General features: G+C 47.4%; 9 protein-coding genes across 9 annotated transcripts; 4 read left to right on the top strand and 5 right to left on the bottom strand.

Moving 5' to 3' along the window:
* The first annotated feature begins 58 nt into the window (after positions 1-58).
* Positions 59-1,597, top strand: SPPG_00521 (ribonucleoside-diphosphate reductase subunit M2). The gene is made up of 3 exons (XM_016748845.1): positions 59-397; positions 460-793; positions 864-1,597. Exons 1-3 carry the CDS (start codon positions 248-250, stop codon positions 1,433-1,435), a joined length of 1,056 nt encoding a protein of 351 aa, XP_016612857.1. The 5' UTR covers positions 59-247; the 3' UTR covers positions 1,436-1,597.
* Positions 1,444-2,255, bottom strand: SPPG_00520 (ribosomal protein S16). The gene is made up of 2 exons (XM_016748844.1): positions 2,010-2,255; positions 1,444-1,919 (listed from the first exon to the last, which is right to left on the bottom strand). Exons 1-2 carry the CDS (start codon positions 2,244-2,246, stop codon positions 1,605-1,607), a joined length of 552 nt encoding a protein of 183 aa, XP_016612856.1. The 5' UTR covers positions 2,247-2,255; the 3' UTR covers positions 1,444-1,604.
* A 93-nt stretch (positions 2,256-2,348) lies between these two features.
* SPPG_00519 (uncharacterized protein) lies at positions 2,349-3,709 on the bottom strand. The gene is made up of 3 exons (XM_016748843.1): positions 2,993-3,709; positions 2,611-2,930; positions 2,349-2,545 (listed from the first exon to the last, which is right to left on the bottom strand). The coding sequence occupies exons 1-3, from the start codon at positions 3,701-3,703 to the stop codon at positions 2,437-2,439; spliced, it is 1,140 nt and encodes a 379-aa protein (XP_016612855.1). The 5' UTR covers positions 3,704-3,709; the 3' UTR covers positions 2,349-2,436.
* A 122-nt stretch (positions 3,710-3,831) lies between these two features.
* SPPG_00518 (CDK-activating kinase assembly factor MAT1) lies at positions 3,832-5,287 on the top strand. The gene is made up of 7 exons (XM_016748842.1): positions 3,832-3,974; positions 4,043-4,195; positions 4,255-4,331; positions 4,396-4,499; positions 4,559-4,699; positions 4,764-4,981; positions 5,046-5,287. Exons 1-7 carry the CDS (start codon positions 3,868-3,870, stop codon positions 5,173-5,175), a joined length of 930 nt encoding a protein of 309 aa, XP_016612854.1. The 5' UTR covers positions 3,832-3,867; the 3' UTR covers positions 5,176-5,287.
* SPPG_00517 (uncharacterized protein) lies at positions 5,191-6,500 on the bottom strand. Its single transcript, XM_016748841.1, has 2 exons — positions 5,757-6,500; positions 5,191-5,687 (listed from the first exon to the last, which is right to left on the bottom strand). The coding sequence occupies exons 1-2, from the start codon at positions 6,482-6,484 to the stop codon at positions 5,303-5,305; spliced, it is 1,113 nt and encodes a 370-aa protein (XP_016612853.1). The 5' UTR covers positions 6,485-6,500; the 3' UTR covers positions 5,191-5,302.
* A 51-nt stretch (positions 6,501-6,551) lies between these two features.
* Positions 6,552-7,990, top strand: SPPG_00516 (nuclear cap-binding protein subunit CBC2). Its single transcript, XM_016748840.1, has 6 exons — positions 6,552-6,678; positions 6,751-6,932; positions 7,016-7,154; positions 7,213-7,375; positions 7,449-7,525; positions 7,588-7,990. Exons 1-6 carry the CDS (start codon positions 6,619-6,621, stop codon positions 7,630-7,632), a joined length of 666 nt encoding a protein of 221 aa, XP_016612852.1. The 5' UTR covers positions 6,552-6,618; the 3' UTR covers positions 7,633-7,990.
* Positions 7,743-10,143, bottom strand: SPPG_00515 (uncharacterized protein). The gene is made up of 14 exons (XM_016748839.1): positions 10,066-10,143; positions 9,951-10,008; positions 9,828-9,888; positions 9,671-9,768; positions 9,505-9,609; positions 9,347-9,439; positions 9,037-9,289; positions 8,912-8,982; positions 8,724-8,855; positions 8,579-8,670; positions 8,365-8,516; positions 8,178-8,302; positions 8,026-8,113; positions 7,743-7,949 (listed from the first exon to the last, which is right to left on the bottom strand). The coding sequence occupies exons 1-14, from the start codon at positions 10,104-10,106 to the stop codon at positions 7,885-7,887; spliced, it is 1,434 nt and encodes a 477-aa protein (XP_016612851.1). The 5' UTR covers positions 10,107-10,143; the 3' UTR covers positions 7,743-7,884.
* Positions 10,144-10,251: 108 nt separating this feature from the next.
* On the top strand, positions 10,252-12,176 carry SPPG_00514 (uncharacterized protein). Its single transcript, XM_016748838.1, has 4 exons — positions 10,252-10,369; positions 10,428-10,562; positions 10,630-10,735; positions 10,801-12,176. Exons 1-4 carry the CDS (start codon positions 10,268-10,270, stop codon positions 12,108-12,110), a joined length of 1,653 nt encoding a protein of 550 aa, XP_016612850.1. The 5' UTR covers positions 10,252-10,267; the 3' UTR covers positions 12,111-12,176.
* Positions 11,855-15,509, bottom strand: SPPG_00513 (uncharacterized protein). The gene is made up of 12 exons (XM_016748837.1): positions 15,145-15,509; positions 14,895-14,997; positions 14,300-14,832; positions 14,150-14,238; positions 13,903-14,091; positions 13,691-13,835; positions 13,372-13,635; positions 13,103-13,299; positions 12,854-13,041; positions 12,680-12,793; positions 12,464-12,619; positions 11,855-12,400 (listed from the first exon to the last, which is right to left on the bottom strand). Exons 1-12 carry the CDS (start codon positions 15,491-15,493, stop codon positions 12,181-12,183), a joined length of 2,547 nt encoding a protein of 848 aa, XP_016612849.1. The 5' UTR covers positions 15,494-15,509; the 3' UTR covers positions 11,855-12,180.
* Between the last annotated feature and the right edge of the window lie 156 nt (positions 15,510-15,665).

Here is a 15,665-nt window from a genome sequence, read left to right as displayed (position 1 = left end):
GGTTTTATCAACTTGTTACAAATGTCAAAAAGTTCGAAGATTCGGACCACCTTAAAGACTCCGCTTCGTCTCGTCTCTTCCCCTTCACTTGCCCCCGGCGTCTTCAGATTTCCTGCAGGTTTTCCTGAAGTCAACTCCATAGCTGCTACTTACGCCTACATTATTGCTCTCGGGCATACTTGCACTTATTTATTGCTACTCTCATCTATCGATCGAAACAACCTGCATTCAACTCGTACCTTAGCAAATGACTGCCCACGAAATGGTTGAAGCTACGACTACCGTGACAAACGGTGCATCTGTAAAGGCTGTCAAAGCGCAGCAAGTGATAGAGGATGAGCCTATCTTGAGACCAAATCCAAACCGCTTTGTTCTTTTCCCAATTCAATACCAAGAGGTACACTGCTGTTTATGGTAGAATCTAGCCTGCCTGTCCATTAACGTGTCTTTTTGATAAAGGTATGGCATATGTACAAGAAAGCCGAAGCGTCCTTCTGGACAGCCGAAGAGGTGGATCTATCAAAAGACAATGTCGACTGGGAGAACCGACTCACCGATAACGAGCGGTACTTTGTCTCACGAGTGCTGGCGTTCTTTGCTGCTTCTGATGGCATAGTCAATGAAAACTTGGTTGAGCGCTTCTCCAATGACGTTCAAATACCCGAAGCAAGATGTTTCTACGGCTTCCAGATTATGATTGAAAACATCCATTCGGAGATGTATTCCCTACTCATCGACACCTACATCAAGGATCCAGCAGAAAGGACCTTTTTATTCGATGCACTAGAAACTGGTAAGCGTATACGCATTGCATATTAGCATCGGATTGCAGGCTGATACTTAGTCGTCTTGTCTTGTTTCAGTCCCCTGCATCCGCAAGAAGGCCGATTGGGCTCTGCGATGGATCTCCGATAAGAAGTCGTCGTTCGCTATCAGGTTGATCGCTTTCGCTGCCGTTGAGGGTATCTTCTTCTCGGGTTCTTTTGCTGCTATTTTCTGGCTCAAGAAGCGTGGTCTCATGCCGGGATTAACCTTCTCCAATGAACTCATCTCTCGAGACGAGGGCCTGCATACGGACTTTGCATGCCTGCTGTACTCTCTCATCCGTAACAAACCTTCCTTGGATACCGTCCTACAGCTCATCACGGAAGCTGTAAAGATCGAGCAAGAGTTCCTGACAGACGCTTTACCTGTTGCCTTGATTGGCATGAACGCAAAGCTTATGCAGCAGTACATTGAGTTTGTTGCTGACCGATTATTGGTTGCCCTCGGCTACGAGAAACATTACAACGCTGAAAACCCTTTCGATTTCATGGAACTGATTTCACTTCAAGGGAAGACAAATTTCTTTGAGAAGAAAGTTGGCGAGTATCAGATGGCTGGGGTGATGCAGAAGAGGGAAAACCAGGAATTCACATTGGACGCGGACTTCTGAGGTACATTGGTTACGTATAAATGTAGATTATTAACACACTTGAAAGTACGGTCCTGTGCTCCGTATGTTTGAAAGTTTTGTTTGTAGTATAAGCTCGAGTTTGGAATACCATACATATAATTACAATTGGAGTGTTTCCTCTATATGACACGATGATTGACCCTGTGATTTAAATAATGCCTGTAATTTCCTGCAGCACCTTCAACCTTTCTTCCGCCGTCAGTGGCGCCTTTGGTGGTCTCCCGTCCAGTTTAATGTTCTCGTAAATCACCCGACTCTTTTCTGGTGGTTCTGATGACGTATCTTGAGGCAATCGGTCCCCTAGTGGCGAGTTTGCAAGTGCGTTTCTAGCCTCCTCCGGGGAGAGTCTGCTTAGTGTTTTGCCCTCGGCATCACGGATTTCCACATCCCACGTTTTGCTATCGTTCAGGGAGAGGAAACCCTGATTCTGCAGCTGCTGAGGAGTTGGGGGCACTAGGTCGATCTGTTGACAGAATGGTGAATAGTTAGTGTTCGGCTGTTCTCTGATTTTGTGACCATGCAGGATCCTTTCCTCTCACTCCTGACCACAAACCTTTGAAAGCAACCATGCAACCCGTTCCGTAGGCTGAGCACCCACACCCAACCAATACTTTATCCTCTCGACATTCAGTTCAATACGCTTAATCCCTCGCTCGTCGGGGATGACATTATAGGTTCCGACTCGTTCGAGGTGTTTACCATCGCGGGGGGCTCTGTGGTTCGCTACGACAATACCGTAGAAGGGATTATGACTGGCTCCCCAGCGAGCGAGGCGGATGCGGACGACCATGGTTAATGTACAAACAAAATGCTTGGCTGCCTCGATCTCGCGCTTTTGCATTTACTGCTGTGCCATCATACCAATCACTATGGTGACTGAAACGTGCAAGTTTTGCTAGTGAGTAAATTGTGATTAAATAGGTCACTGGAAAGCACCATGTCTATCTAGCTACACGATGGTATTCTAATTATTCAGGCGTTCAAAACTTGAAAACCTGTCTATCTTGATATCCCAGCTTTTTCAGCAGCCCACCTAACGGCCCTTGCTCGTCGTCGCTGGCCTTTGGACCCGCGACGTGATTTATCAATCTGCATAGGTACACATAGCTATGAGGCAGAGCCTTACGTTGCGACATCTGGATACTGTCACTTACCCATCCGGACCACACACCAATATAGCTGCCTTCATTCCCTTGTCTGGATTTGGAAGATGCTTCGTTATCATATCCTGGCTAACCAGTCCAACACCTTGTGCCCACGGACGGCCTTCCTGCGCTGGCGGGTTCTCCACAATGTAGTAGATCTGGAGTTGGTCGGGACGCGATGAGCTGAGAATTTCCAGTTCGTTCCGAAGGAGAATGTCCTCTTCAGAACGGTTGGCGTAGATGAGGGAGATGCGTGTTTTGTCGGTTGGATCTTTGAGGATACGTTTAATCAATTGATATATGGGCGTTATACCGGTTCCACCCGCAATCTGAAAAAGAAATCAGAGTTTTGTGCCTTTGGGATAATGACAAGATTTGCAATGTTACATACCATTCCAATCTCATCAACAGCGTTCGCCTCGTATGGCAAAGTAATAATAGGACCTCTGATCTCTACCTTATCACCAAGTTTGACTCCATGCAAAAACCGGCTAACACTTCCATTTTCATACTCCTTAACTAGCAGATCAAAATGTCCTCTCACATAAGTTACAGGAGTGTATGCGCGCGCAATCTGGCATGTGTCATCCTTGACAATCACATGAGATGGAACGGGGATACCAGCTGGAGAATCCGCTTGAGGAAGGTGGGCTGCAAACCGCAAAAGGGACGTGTCGTGGGTGAGCGGAACTTTCTCAACAAGTTTGAACGGACGAAAATCTTCAGGCGTTAAGGTCGAGGGTGTGGGCTCATGCACATAGGCGAAATAATAGATATCGAAGCCAATAACGACCGTGCCCACCACAACTACGATAAAAATCAGTTTTTGATGGTGTGGTTCCAACTTTGCCGGTTTGAGAGTGGTAGCTTGAAAGAATCGTTTTGAGATAATGCGCGGGAATGAAGAGCTTCTGAGTGGTGAAGCCGCTGCTGATCGTGTCTGTGGAATACGACAGTACGTTTTGGGTAGCTTAGACTCTAGCAGTTTTGTTGACAATGGTCGATATGCAGTTGAGCGAGCATTGGACTTCCAACCGGACTTCTCTGCCTTCAGAACATTGGCGCAGGTGGGCCACAGCTTCCTGGACCATGAGGCGAGCATGTTGGTAGACAGGAAGAAGGAACCGACGAAACCCAAAGGTCATCCTTCAAACGCGATCTGCCGCCACCATGGCAACAGTGATTCACACGAGTGTTGGTCATCATTCATGATCTGCGTGAAGTGCGAAGCCTGCAGTTTGGTTGATCACTGTCGAACTTGACAAAATGGCATCCTTGCCAGTGATAGATGCGGATACCTGCCCGGTTTGTAAATCGGACAGGTATCTCAACCCGACCATGAAGCTGCTGGTCAGTCCATGCTTCCATAAAATGTGAGTGCTTGTCGTCCGTTCAGTGGTCTTTCCCATCTGACGGCTCTGACACACTCGGCCAAGCGCAGGTGCGAAACGTGCATTAATCGACTATTCCTTCAAGGCCCAGCCCCATGTCCAATATGTAAAGTCATTCTGCGGAAGAGCAACTTCGTTGCGCAAACATTTGAGGATCTCTATGTAGAGAAGGAAGTGCAGACACGGAAGAGGATTGGCCGAGTGTATGTGTACTTTGGATCGAAAGTCGCTGATTTGAAGATGTTGATCTCTTTATTGATAGATATAACAAACGGCTGGAAGATTTCAAAGGGAACCTGAGAGCATATAATGATTATTTAGAAGATGTGGAAGAAATAAGTATGTTACTCCCTTGTGAGGCAGCACAGTGCACCCCTTAGATTACTCAACTGCCGTGGTGTAGTGTTTAATCTTATCAACGACGTGGACGTAAAGGAAACGAATGAGAGAATCAAGAAATATGAACAGGAAAACAAGGATCTGATAAATGCGAATTTACAGAAGCAGGTTCGTTTCTTCACATGATGCCGATCGACGTTTTCATAACTGACGTATGATTCTCTTAGTTGATTGAAGAAAAAGCCGTGCATAATCGTCTTGACCGGGAAAAGAAGGAGAAGCAAATACGGAAGGAGGCGTACGAGCAAGCCATAATAGAGGAGGCAAAGGTTAAGCTGCAGGCCAGGGAAGAAATTATAAAAAGATTGGTAGGTTACGAGCTTCAATTGGACCGTCTTAGTGGTTTCATTTTCGCTTACACTGCGGACACAGGCGTCGGAAGAAGATGCCTCGGCACAGTCCATCATAGCAGATGCAGTTGCCAAACGATCGAAAGCACCAGATATTACCAAGTTCCTTCAAGAACGCCTACCCACCGCAGATGACACATCGATAGAGGCTGAGCCGGAGGATACGACACCATTTGATCCGATGGATTACACATACCAGACTACTACATATACGGCAGTGCGCGACAGCTATATTGACCCGTACGTTAAGCTGTATACTGACGTGATCCACACATTACCTATGTTAATCGGATTTTTGTTGTAGATGGCTTGCCCACTTGCGCTTGAACGAACCACCAAGAGCAGAAGCCGCCAAAGCGAGTGGTTTTGCTCCTCGATTTACTTATGAAAGAGCCATTGGTGCGGCTTTCTCAGGGGTCTTTGCAGGGCTATAAACTTAATACAAGTTGCTCTTATTTAATATTGTTTTCTTTGTACAGAATTTGAAATGCGTGTACTATGGTTATCGTGATTATTTGACAATGCGGAAGCAGCGAATAAGCTAACATGTTGATGGATCTTTCAATCGAAATCTTCATCTCTACCTCTCCCCTTCCCACCCTCTCCGTCCTTTCGAAGCACTGCAAAATACAAAGGTCCCCAGCCTCCTTCTTTATCAGGCAGGACCATCCAACCGCATCGAGTTTTCTCCCCTATTCCCCAACCCCCATTTTTCTCTTCCACTACAATCTCGGCGCCATTGAATTTATCTCTCGCCCACTCTACCACGCAGTCATTTTCGGCATCAGAAAGCGAGCACGTTGCATATACAACTTTCCCGCCGACTTTGCATGCTCGCAGAGCTTCAGCGAGGATTAATCTCTGTTTCTTTGACATCGTTTTCGTGTGTGTGGGGGTCCATTGTGACAAGTCATTCGGTGAGTGTAGAAGATGCCGTTCGCTTGAGCTAAATGGATAATGAATACATGAGGATATCTCCGCCAAGCTCCTATTCAAAGAATATTCTCTCACTCACCAAGGCGCATCCACAAGAACTCTGTCAAAGCTCCCCATACCACCAGGAAATTCCTCGCTTGCTCCACGTCTGCTCACATCTACCCCGCTAACACTCACACGCCCTGGCTGCATCGCATCACCAACCATTCCCTTGGGACAATACTCATCCAAGACTCTCCGTAAATGTTTCCTCCGCTCCCCGTTAGGTTCATTCACGTGCAAGCGTCCTTTTTCGCCAAGTCGTTGCAAAATAGCCAGGGACTTCCCGCCCGGTGCCGAACAGGTATCCAGAACACGGTGGTCGGGTGCAATGTCTAGCGCCTGTGTGGCAAGCAGGGACGACAAATCCAATAAGTAATAGGTTGAAAGGTTCTTGAGGTCGCGGGCAGGTGGCGGAAACGGTCCTGGGCGATTTATGGGGGCGGTGGAAGGATCAGCGGCTACGGAAGGGTCAGTAGTAAAGCAGCGAAGAGAGAGGGATGCATCATAAGGGTTCGGAAAGTAAGGCGAGAGGACCAGGCGCTCTGCTACTGGTAGTAATGCCTGTACAACGTCTTGCGGGTCCGCGAAACGGTTCACCAGGCAACAGTAGCGTTGCTCTCCTTCAAGGGCTTGTAATAAATGTTGCCATCTCTCCTCTCCGTACTGTGTCGCAAAGAATGTGGAGAACGTTTTACGGACGGCATCCCGTCTAGCGATTTCTTTTGCGAGCTTTTTACTACCAGCCTTCGAGGCCTTTGGTGGCATGTTGCACTTCCTCCGCTGGATCTGGGATGAGGACGACGACGATCCATTTGCTGCGCGTTGACATGGCAACAAGCTAGCTCGCCTGTGAGCCTTCACTTGGACTGTTGGGTTTCACTCATCTGCTCATTCAAACCATGACCTCCCTAGTTACGTCCTTGGGAAAACCGTCCGTCTACAAAGACAACAAATATCTTGTGTGTTCCATGCATCGCCGAAAAGCACTCGCGGGATTTTAACTAACTGACTTGCGTTTTGCGTTGATATAGGGTACCGACGACGACTGGGAACGCGAAATAGCAGCTTCGAGTACGCTGTACATTGGTAACCTTTCATTCTATACAACCGAAGAGCAAATTTATGAGCTCTTCTCGAAATGCGGCGAGATCAAGCGTATTATTATGGGTCTGGACCGATTTAAGAAAACCCCGTGCGGTTTCTGTTTTGTCGAGTAAGTTCAAAGCTGAAGAAGGACCCGCTTGTGTTTTTCTATTAAGTTCTCTTGCTGCATGCACTTCTTGATTATATCATTAGATATTACAACCGACAAGATGCTATGGACTGCATGAAGTTTATCAACGGAACAAAGCTTGACGAACGAATTATCCGCACAGATCTTGATCCAGGATACAAAGAAGGTCGGAACTTTGGCCGTGGAAGGAGCGGTGGACAGGTAGGGTTTGGTGGGCCAACGGAAGTAGACGATATGCCGTGCTCATCATTTCATGTAGGTGCGTGACGAACATCGAGAAGACTACGATGAGGGGCGCGGGGGCTGGGGAGCGCGACAACGGGAAATGGAAGCCCGAGAAAACAGGCAGCGGGACACATACGACAGTTTCACTACTGTACCGAAAGGAGCAGCCTCCTCATACTACGCTGGAGATTCAAGTTGTAAGTCCATTCAATGAGCGTTCAAAGCGCGGATCTACGACAGACGCCATTCATTATATGTATTTTGATATAGATAAACCAAAGAGAGCAAGAGACGATGAGGATGAAGGCCCACGCAGAGGAAAGAGGGGACGGGACGATGACAGAAATGTACGTGTTTGAACATGGTAACAAAGTATGGTCATGTCGCCCGCTAACTCGTAATCATGCAGAATCCTCGATTCCGCGAAAGAAGCGCAACCCCAGAGGACGAGTGAAGTAGAGATCTTACCATTAATAGGAGAATGGTGCTTGTGCTTGTTCAAGTGTACATATTACAGAGCTTTGAGCTCCAGATCAGACACAACATCAAGCCGTCCCGTTGCGGTCACTTTTTAAGCAGCTTGCATTCACTGTACCCTGTCTATCATCTTCTCTGATTGTTTACAACTAAATTTATAGCTACAATGGGGTATATAGGATGTCTTTGTAACAACTTCGACACATAGCATCTGTAACCAGCAGGGCTTTCAGCAAAACTGATTCACAAAGGGGGGAGATGAACATCGCGACACAGTAGATATAGATTCGACATCTACAAAAAGACATGCAGGATTAAGCATTCTTGGAGGAGTGAAGTACTGCCGTTATTTGAATAGCTATGGACCTACCCCAGGTCGATGACTGGCGGCTTTTCAGTTCTGCTTCGAAGCGCATGCATTCATACAATAGCCGATCTAAATCTTCTCGACTTATCGGCTAAAAATTAAAATCTGTGAGGCCAGTAGTAAGTATGACCTGACATGGTAATCGGCGTAGATACCCTTGCCTCTCCCTCCCTTAGCGCCTCAAGCTTTTCATCGATCTCTTTCAATTGCTTCTGCTCATCTTTGAGCAAAACCTCTGCCGGTTTTGCATTATCTGCGTCGTGCATCACCGCGGTTATGTCTACTCACATCGTTATATTAATCTCTGGAAGACAGAACAATCTCCCAGCGTACGGGACATACCACGTATGCTAACACTGCATGAGGAAAAGCTTTGACGGGAAAACCGACCAGGCATTGGTGTTTGGGCCCCCGATGCATTTGTCGAAGCGGGTGTTGACCAAACTATTGATTTTGTTTCCCATTCGGGCTCGGGAATGATGAGCTGTAATTTTCTGGTAGTAAGAGAGTCGTCATCAGCTCTGAAGCTACCACTTCCCTAAAGAAGGCTATGTACCTGTCAATTTCTACCAACTGCTCGAACTCGTCTGTGTCGGGAAAGAAGGCGGTGTTTGCGGTAGCGGGTCGCGTAAAGTGGAAAACACTGGGCTATTCGGCTATTAGTTACTGCAAAGCCAAAGGACCTCGTAAGGCTATCCTACCTTGGAATGATCAGTAAGAACTGATACATTATCCGGGGCGTCTTCCTCTGTATCCTCCGTGTTGAGGATCTTCTCAACCCGGTCCTTTTCCTCTTCTGTCATTGCGCTGTAATACCGTGCTTCGGGTCCTAGCTGAAAGAATGTTCTAAGAGTCTGGGCGTAGGGATTTCATTTTTCAGAACACCTACCACAATATTACGTTGGATAAAGTCGCCCTGCTTGTATCCCTTTTTCTTCGGTGGAACTGGACCCTGGGGTTCTTCACATAACGTTAAGTTTATGGTCAACCTCAATCCCTCGTTGGGTTTCCTACCTTCGGCGCTCCCAGCAGCCTCATTGGCCCCACCATCTCGTAACGCTTGGATCCCAATTTTGGCTCGCGCACCAAGTTTGGGTTCCGTTATGAACGTTCTGGTTTCCATCGAGTGGACACTTTTAAGCTCAAGCTCCTCATCGTCATCATCAGAGGAATCTGCAGCTGGAGTATTTTCTTGTGGTCCGGATTTTGTCCGCGGTGCCGCGCTGGATTCGCGGGACAAACGTTCTTTCGTCAACGCTCGTGCCAGCTACGTATTTGATTGGTGAGAAATGGACAATCACCCACATCAACATGTTACAAGTACCATATTCTTTTGTCGTAGCAAGGCGTCGAGCTCGCGAATACGTTGAAGGCCTTGCTGAATTTTTGCGTCGGTGTCGCTCAGTGGGAATGCTGACTGTAATTGTATAATTGTTCGTTACGTCTTTTGTAGAGTTACCCAGTTAACGGCTTGTTGCTTACCTCTTCTTCCGGTGAAGATTCGGGAACTGCGCCCTCAGGCTGCTGCATATCTTGGAAGTCCGTGCAAGCTTCATGGAAACTCTTTGTATATGCCTGGCCCTCTTCCTATTTCGAAATAACTTTTTAGACCGGCGTGACTACATGGCTCTAACATTCGGAATCTTACGTCGAAATTTGATTGCAGCAAGAGAGCGGTTGGAGTTCGATTAAAACTCGACGGTACAGGAGACGTTGGACTAGACGAGCGTATTATAGTTGGAGCATCTATTGATACAAGGATGTCACCAGTTGCGCCGAATAACATCTTATCATGACGTTGTTACCGTCATCATCTGGTAGCGGTGTAAGACCCCCATCTGATCGCACACTGTTCGGGCGTACATTCTAGTTTCAAAATTTGGTTAGGTCTACCGCAAGTTAACAATATTAGTTACAAAGGCTTTTACTTTGACAGGTGTGCCAGTCCTCGTTCGCACAGCATTGGCAGATCCCTCGTCATGACGGCTAGATAGATACATCAGTTTAGAGGTTTAGTAGAAGTAAATCGACAAGCAAATGCACCTTCTGTCACTATTGGTACTGCTAGAGTGATCCTCTTCCATAGATATGTTTTGAGGCAACTGAAGGTAGAGGAAGAAAGATCGTCACAGTCCAAAAGTGATAACGTAACCAACCTCTGCTTAGCATCGCGTCTGCACGTGATGTGATGAGAGTCGAGACGAGTTTTTGCAACTTGACTTTGCCCAAATTCCTTCTACAAGCCATGCCGGGTCACCATATTGAACTGCCTCCTGGATATGGCTCAGTTCGTGACTATATTGACGGTCTCGTAGCATTTTTGCAGTCGTATCAGCATTTGTGGCAGGTAGATCTTAGTCACCAAGTACAGATCTGGCTTTCTAGCTGATGTCGGGCAATATTAGTTTCATGCTGTTGACTTCTTCACAAACGATTATTGGTCTTCGGGCCATTTTCCGAAAGAATGGCATTTGTTGAAGGAAGATGCTAGTGTAACCTATGACCATCTACTAGCTCTAGCCGCCAACGGCACAGTGAAGGTAACTGCAGACGAGCGTAGTTGACTGGTTATTGCAGTCATAAACCTAATTCTTGCAGCTTGCATAGGAAGACTGGCCAGAGTCTTTAAAGGAATTTGTTGCGTTGTCGAAATCAATAGCGCTACCTCGAGATCCGAGCCGTGAGCCTATCGCCAAGGAATTGGAGCGAACAGGTGAGTCTTTCTGACAAAAAACGGGACCTGACAACTGCAAATGTATGCTTACGATCAGGTTACAGTGGCATACTTAGACAATAAGGTTACTTACGGCATGACACCAAAAAAGAAACACGAGGTGCAGCTCCTCGCCCATCTCATTAATAACCTGGCTGTTGAATCGAAATCATCGTGTATAATGGATCTTGGCGCTGGACAAGGATACCTTGATGCAGTACTAGCATATACTTATTGCCATACTGTCATCGGTGTCGACGATGATGAAATACAAACATGCGGAGCAAAACGGCGATCTGGAATGATAGAGAAGATCTTCTCAAAGCCCAAGAACAAAGATAAAGCTATCGGCAAGGTTTATCATGTGAATCGAAGGGTAACGGCTGAGGAGAAGTTCAATGAACTACTAAGCGAGGTCAAAAGTCAAGCGGGGGTAGCAGAAGAGGAAAGAGTAATAGAGGAAGAATCTAAAAGATGGCTACTCTGCGGTTTACATGCTTGTGGAGACCTCTCAGCCGCTCTGGTACGACACTTCTTGATGAGCGACGCGAGAGTTCTTGTTTCGGTAGGGTGCTGTTACAACCATCTTACCGAAGAAGGGCCCGATCCTTGTATTCCCCCAAAATATCAACTGCCGGACAGCCCACCGCCTCGGCGGAGGCCAGCCCCACCCTCACCACTCTGCGAAACGGGTGAAAGAGGACTAATTGTAACGCACAGTGCTGGATTTCCGTTAAGCAAGTACGTTTGGTCACAGGGCGTCTCACTAGGATTCACCGCACGGATGTTGGCATGTCAGGCAACTTGTCGATGGACTCAGCAGGGAGACGCAGCAAAAGAAAGTTTTTCAAGACATTTTTATCGCGCACTTTTACAGCTGATCATCCTAGAGAAGGAGCTCATTCCAGATCTCGACGACTCGCGAAACATTGTGATCGGACGGTTGGCCAGAGGAGCTTTCGGAAACGGGTTTATTGGATATGCAAGACATGCTCTACGAAAGCTAGGGATTGATTTGGACAAGGCGGGACTCACTGACGACGTTTTGAGAGAATACGAGGAGAAGTACAGAGATAGGGAGAAAGAAGTTGCAGTTGTATGGACACTTAGGGCTATGGTCGCAGAAGCAATTGAGAGCTTGATACTGGTGGATCGTTTTTTATCCATTGTAGAAATGACGGGTGAGCGCGATGTGTATGTCGATGCAAAATCGAGAAACTTAATGGAGGCTGAGGGCGACGGGCAAAGATACAATGGAGAATATGATAACGCGACATGTCAAAGTCCAATGCACTTAAGTGTCATGTTATTCCCACTCTTCGACCATGTTGACTCCCCACGAAATATGGTACTAGTTGCTAAAAAAATTAGATAGACTATTGTAAATAGAATTATATTACGCCAGATCGGTTCCGAGCAATGAGTGAGTGTGCATCTTCATCTCATCACCTGTTCACACCATCATTGTCGTCCTGGGGGAATAGTGCGCGTAATCCCGGTACTAGGAGGGGCAACCGCCAAAAGCTGCTGAGCTTCGCCCGCATCAGGTCGTACGCGATACCAACTTTGACCTGAGTAAGGTCATCGTCCACGTCATTGGGAAGTATGGGAATTTTCGGGTATCGTTGTGAGAAATGCGTCAAGAGCAAGTTCTGGGCCTCCATGCTGAAGAGAAAGGTCAGATTCGACGGCTGGAGGGATGTAAAAACATGCTCCACTTGGACACACCTTTTGGCCACCTGGATAGCTTCTCCCGTTGTGCAATGTCGCTTTTCCAGCGCTTCTTCCACCTTGTCATCCTCCAAGGTCGCCTCATGAATAACCACACTGGCTCCCCGTCCTGCATTGACCAAGTCCTCAGACGGACGGCAGTCACCGGAAAAGCTGCTCAAAAGCAATAATCTAATTAGACTCAAGTCATCCAAGCCAAGTATTGATACGTACACCACTTTGCCTGCGGCTTCCGTGTCTAATACGAGCGCGTAGGCCCATGGGCAATGGTGTACGCCTACCGTGTGGATGTCCTTGAGGTGTAGTGTCTTTTTCAAGGTGTTTATTCTTAAAGTCGATTCAAGTCAATCTGAGTGCCTTCACAGATGTTCATCATACACTACATACGTGGTCGTCTTCTCGACGTCTTCGTCTCTTCCATCTGTACCGGATGCATTCCATCGCACATCCTCCGCATTAAGGAATAACACATGTTTCAACCCAAATTCCTCGCAGTCAGCATATTCTTCCAACCAGATCTGGTATCTGGCTGGTGCAACAATAATCAGCGGTTGCGGATTGCGTGAATCTCTGACCTAACATGAAAGATATTGTTTAACATGTGTCATGATGTGTAGCTTCCCATAATTGATTCACCTCATCCCAATACTTCAATATGCGTACTACGCCTAAATGGTGATCTGCATGGAGGTGCGATACGAAAATCATCCGCAGATTTCGGAGAGCTTCTTTCATCATATCTGGTCCAAAGTGACGGAAGAGCTGTCCAAGCGTGCCTTCACCCGCATCGAGCAGCACGTTGCCAGAAGATAGCATGAGAAAGGTTGAGCTTACTGGAAGAAGATAATCGCGCATCCTTGAGGATCATCTATCAATAGTGGTTCACGTCGAAACAAAAACTGTACCATTTCGGTATTTGCCTGGGATAGCGGCACCGGTTCCCAAAGGAATGATTGTAACATCTTTCTCTGGGGGAACCACAGACGAGGTGGCATGACGTCTCTCAATGTCCTTCTTGATGCACGAGATTAAATCAGGTTCCGCCAGGCCTGAAACTTCTTCTCTTAAAAACGGTCGCAGTGCCTCCGAATTATCTACTTTCGGCGCAGGCTCTATTATATAATTTGTCAATGGTGTGGCCATTACCGCTCCTTTCGGAAGATCCATTACTGTATGGGTATGTATAAGTTGGTGGCCACAGCGGCACTGTTTCGACAGACTCACTTGTTCTCAAATCCTCCTCAGGGTCATTCGTAAAATACGGGAGAGGAAATACCTCCGCGTCCAAAACATTCAATTTGTGCTGAAGGTTCCCCGCAGCAAGGTAGCTTATTCCCATTGGATTATGACGACGGCTGATAATAAAATGCTACAACGAGAACGACCTGATGTTTCAGCCATGGCCACGTTGCAAGGGGTACATGACAACCACGCACCCGTGTCTGATGCCCAAACTTGTTCATCCATTCCACATAGCGGGGATCTGACAAGACCCCATCCCCGGTTATGTGGACTACGCATCGAACATGATTTCCGTTTGTCGTATCGTAGAAGGGTGCAAATTCAGGTGAGTTTACAAGGGCATTGATATATGCTGGAGAGGGGCAATCGATTATGACGAATATCTGCAATCAAATAGAGTGAAGCCAAATCCGAGTGAATCTCAATCAAAGATAAACTTACCGCCCCTGGCCGAGGCTCCCCCATGCACATATGTGGATATACCACAGTCCCGTCTGCGGTTGTAACAGTTTGTCCCCCGGCAAGGATTCCTATTCTCACCGGTGAGCTAGTGAATCATATAGGCACTGGAACTTCATATTTCTTACATACCAAAATCCTTTCCAGGTTTCACTCCGAGTTTCTGGGCAGCGACCGGGTTAAATTTGCCAGGAACATTTGGCCCACGGCAAATGTAGGACAAGACGACGTGGTCAGGCTCTGTCCGCGGTAATCGAGCAGACCCAAGCCGTCCGATTTCGGTTCTTGGAACAACCACCTCATCCTCATTCGAATCCTTTATGTCTTCCATTGCTACTACCGTAGCCGTTTCCCCTTCGCCAGCAGGTATCGTCACGTCGGTGATCTCCGTTCCAGTGTGATCACTTAGAGGATGATACCCTTGGTCCACCGGAAACATACGTCTGAGAAAGGCTCTCTTGCAAATCAAATGATCATTTTGACTCTCGTTCTTCCGTTTCCTGCTGAAAGTGATCACATCCGGACCGTTCGTTGCGGCGTTCTGTGTTTCTGGTGACACGATTGGTTCAGGTGCAAGATAAACTGGGTGGACTGTGATATTTTCGTCCTGAAATGGCTCTCCTTTGGTTTCGTGGAACTCAAATGTGCTCAGATCCAAAGATTGTCTGGTTATAAGAATCATTAGGCACGGTCTCACTATGGTTCAGAGCGATGACGCGGGGAGCACCTATAGATGAAGTGCCTAGTGGCGGCCATAAAGTGGGTAAGATTATTCGGCCCATTCAGTCGCATTGAGGAACTACCCGCGTCAGCAAGGGTGAGGAGCATGCCTGCAATTTGATTTGAAAAGAATACAGGAGGACGATCATGTTAGCATATTGCACACAGCAAATTCAACAGCAGGTCTCCGCGTATATAAGCCTATCCATCTCTCCTTGCATTCTCGCGAGACATGCATGAACCGTTGAACCACATACCCGGCAAACCACCCACACAATCCCAAGCCACACGCGTGAGGAAGATATTCTTGACTTTGGCCAACCTGACCTTGTGCTCATGACAAAAGCGCTGAGTTCCCTCGCCGCAGTTAAACAAATAACGTTGCGAGTCAAAGTGAAGAAGGACAGCGGGACTACTGTCCACTGTGTTCGTCGATAGGATCTGGAGATAATACCGCATTCTCGCAGTGTGGGACGTGGAAAACGATCGGTGAGGTCGTTGTTTGGGCAGCGAACAGGAGCGATATGCAACCGATAGGAATGCAGCAATGTCGGGAAGCTGAGCGAAACGGGCGACGACACACGGTGCTAATGCTCTTGCCCGCATGCAGGCCGATCTCCAGACCAACTAGCCGTTCCCTCCGCTATGTCGATCGGGGAACCACTTTGCGATGAGCACGTGACGTGAGCAAACACGATTATGTAACGTGCTAGGCCCGGGTCTAAGCCACTCGCACCGACAGTGGTCCTCGGCGACCATCCTTATCGTTTTCGTTCCC

The sequence above is a fragment of the Spizellomyces punctatus genome, assembly GCF_000182565.1.
Source record: "Spizellomyces punctatus DAOM BR117 chromosome Unknown supercont1.1, whole genome shotgun sequence".
Taxonomy (NCBI): domain Eukaryota; kingdom Fungi; phylum Chytridiomycota; class Chytridiomycetes; order Spizellomycetales; family Spizellomycetaceae; genus Spizellomyces; species Spizellomyces punctatus.
The sequence above is the reverse complement of the archived record's forward strand: the minus strand, read 5'-3'. Positions and strand labels throughout refer to the sequence as shown.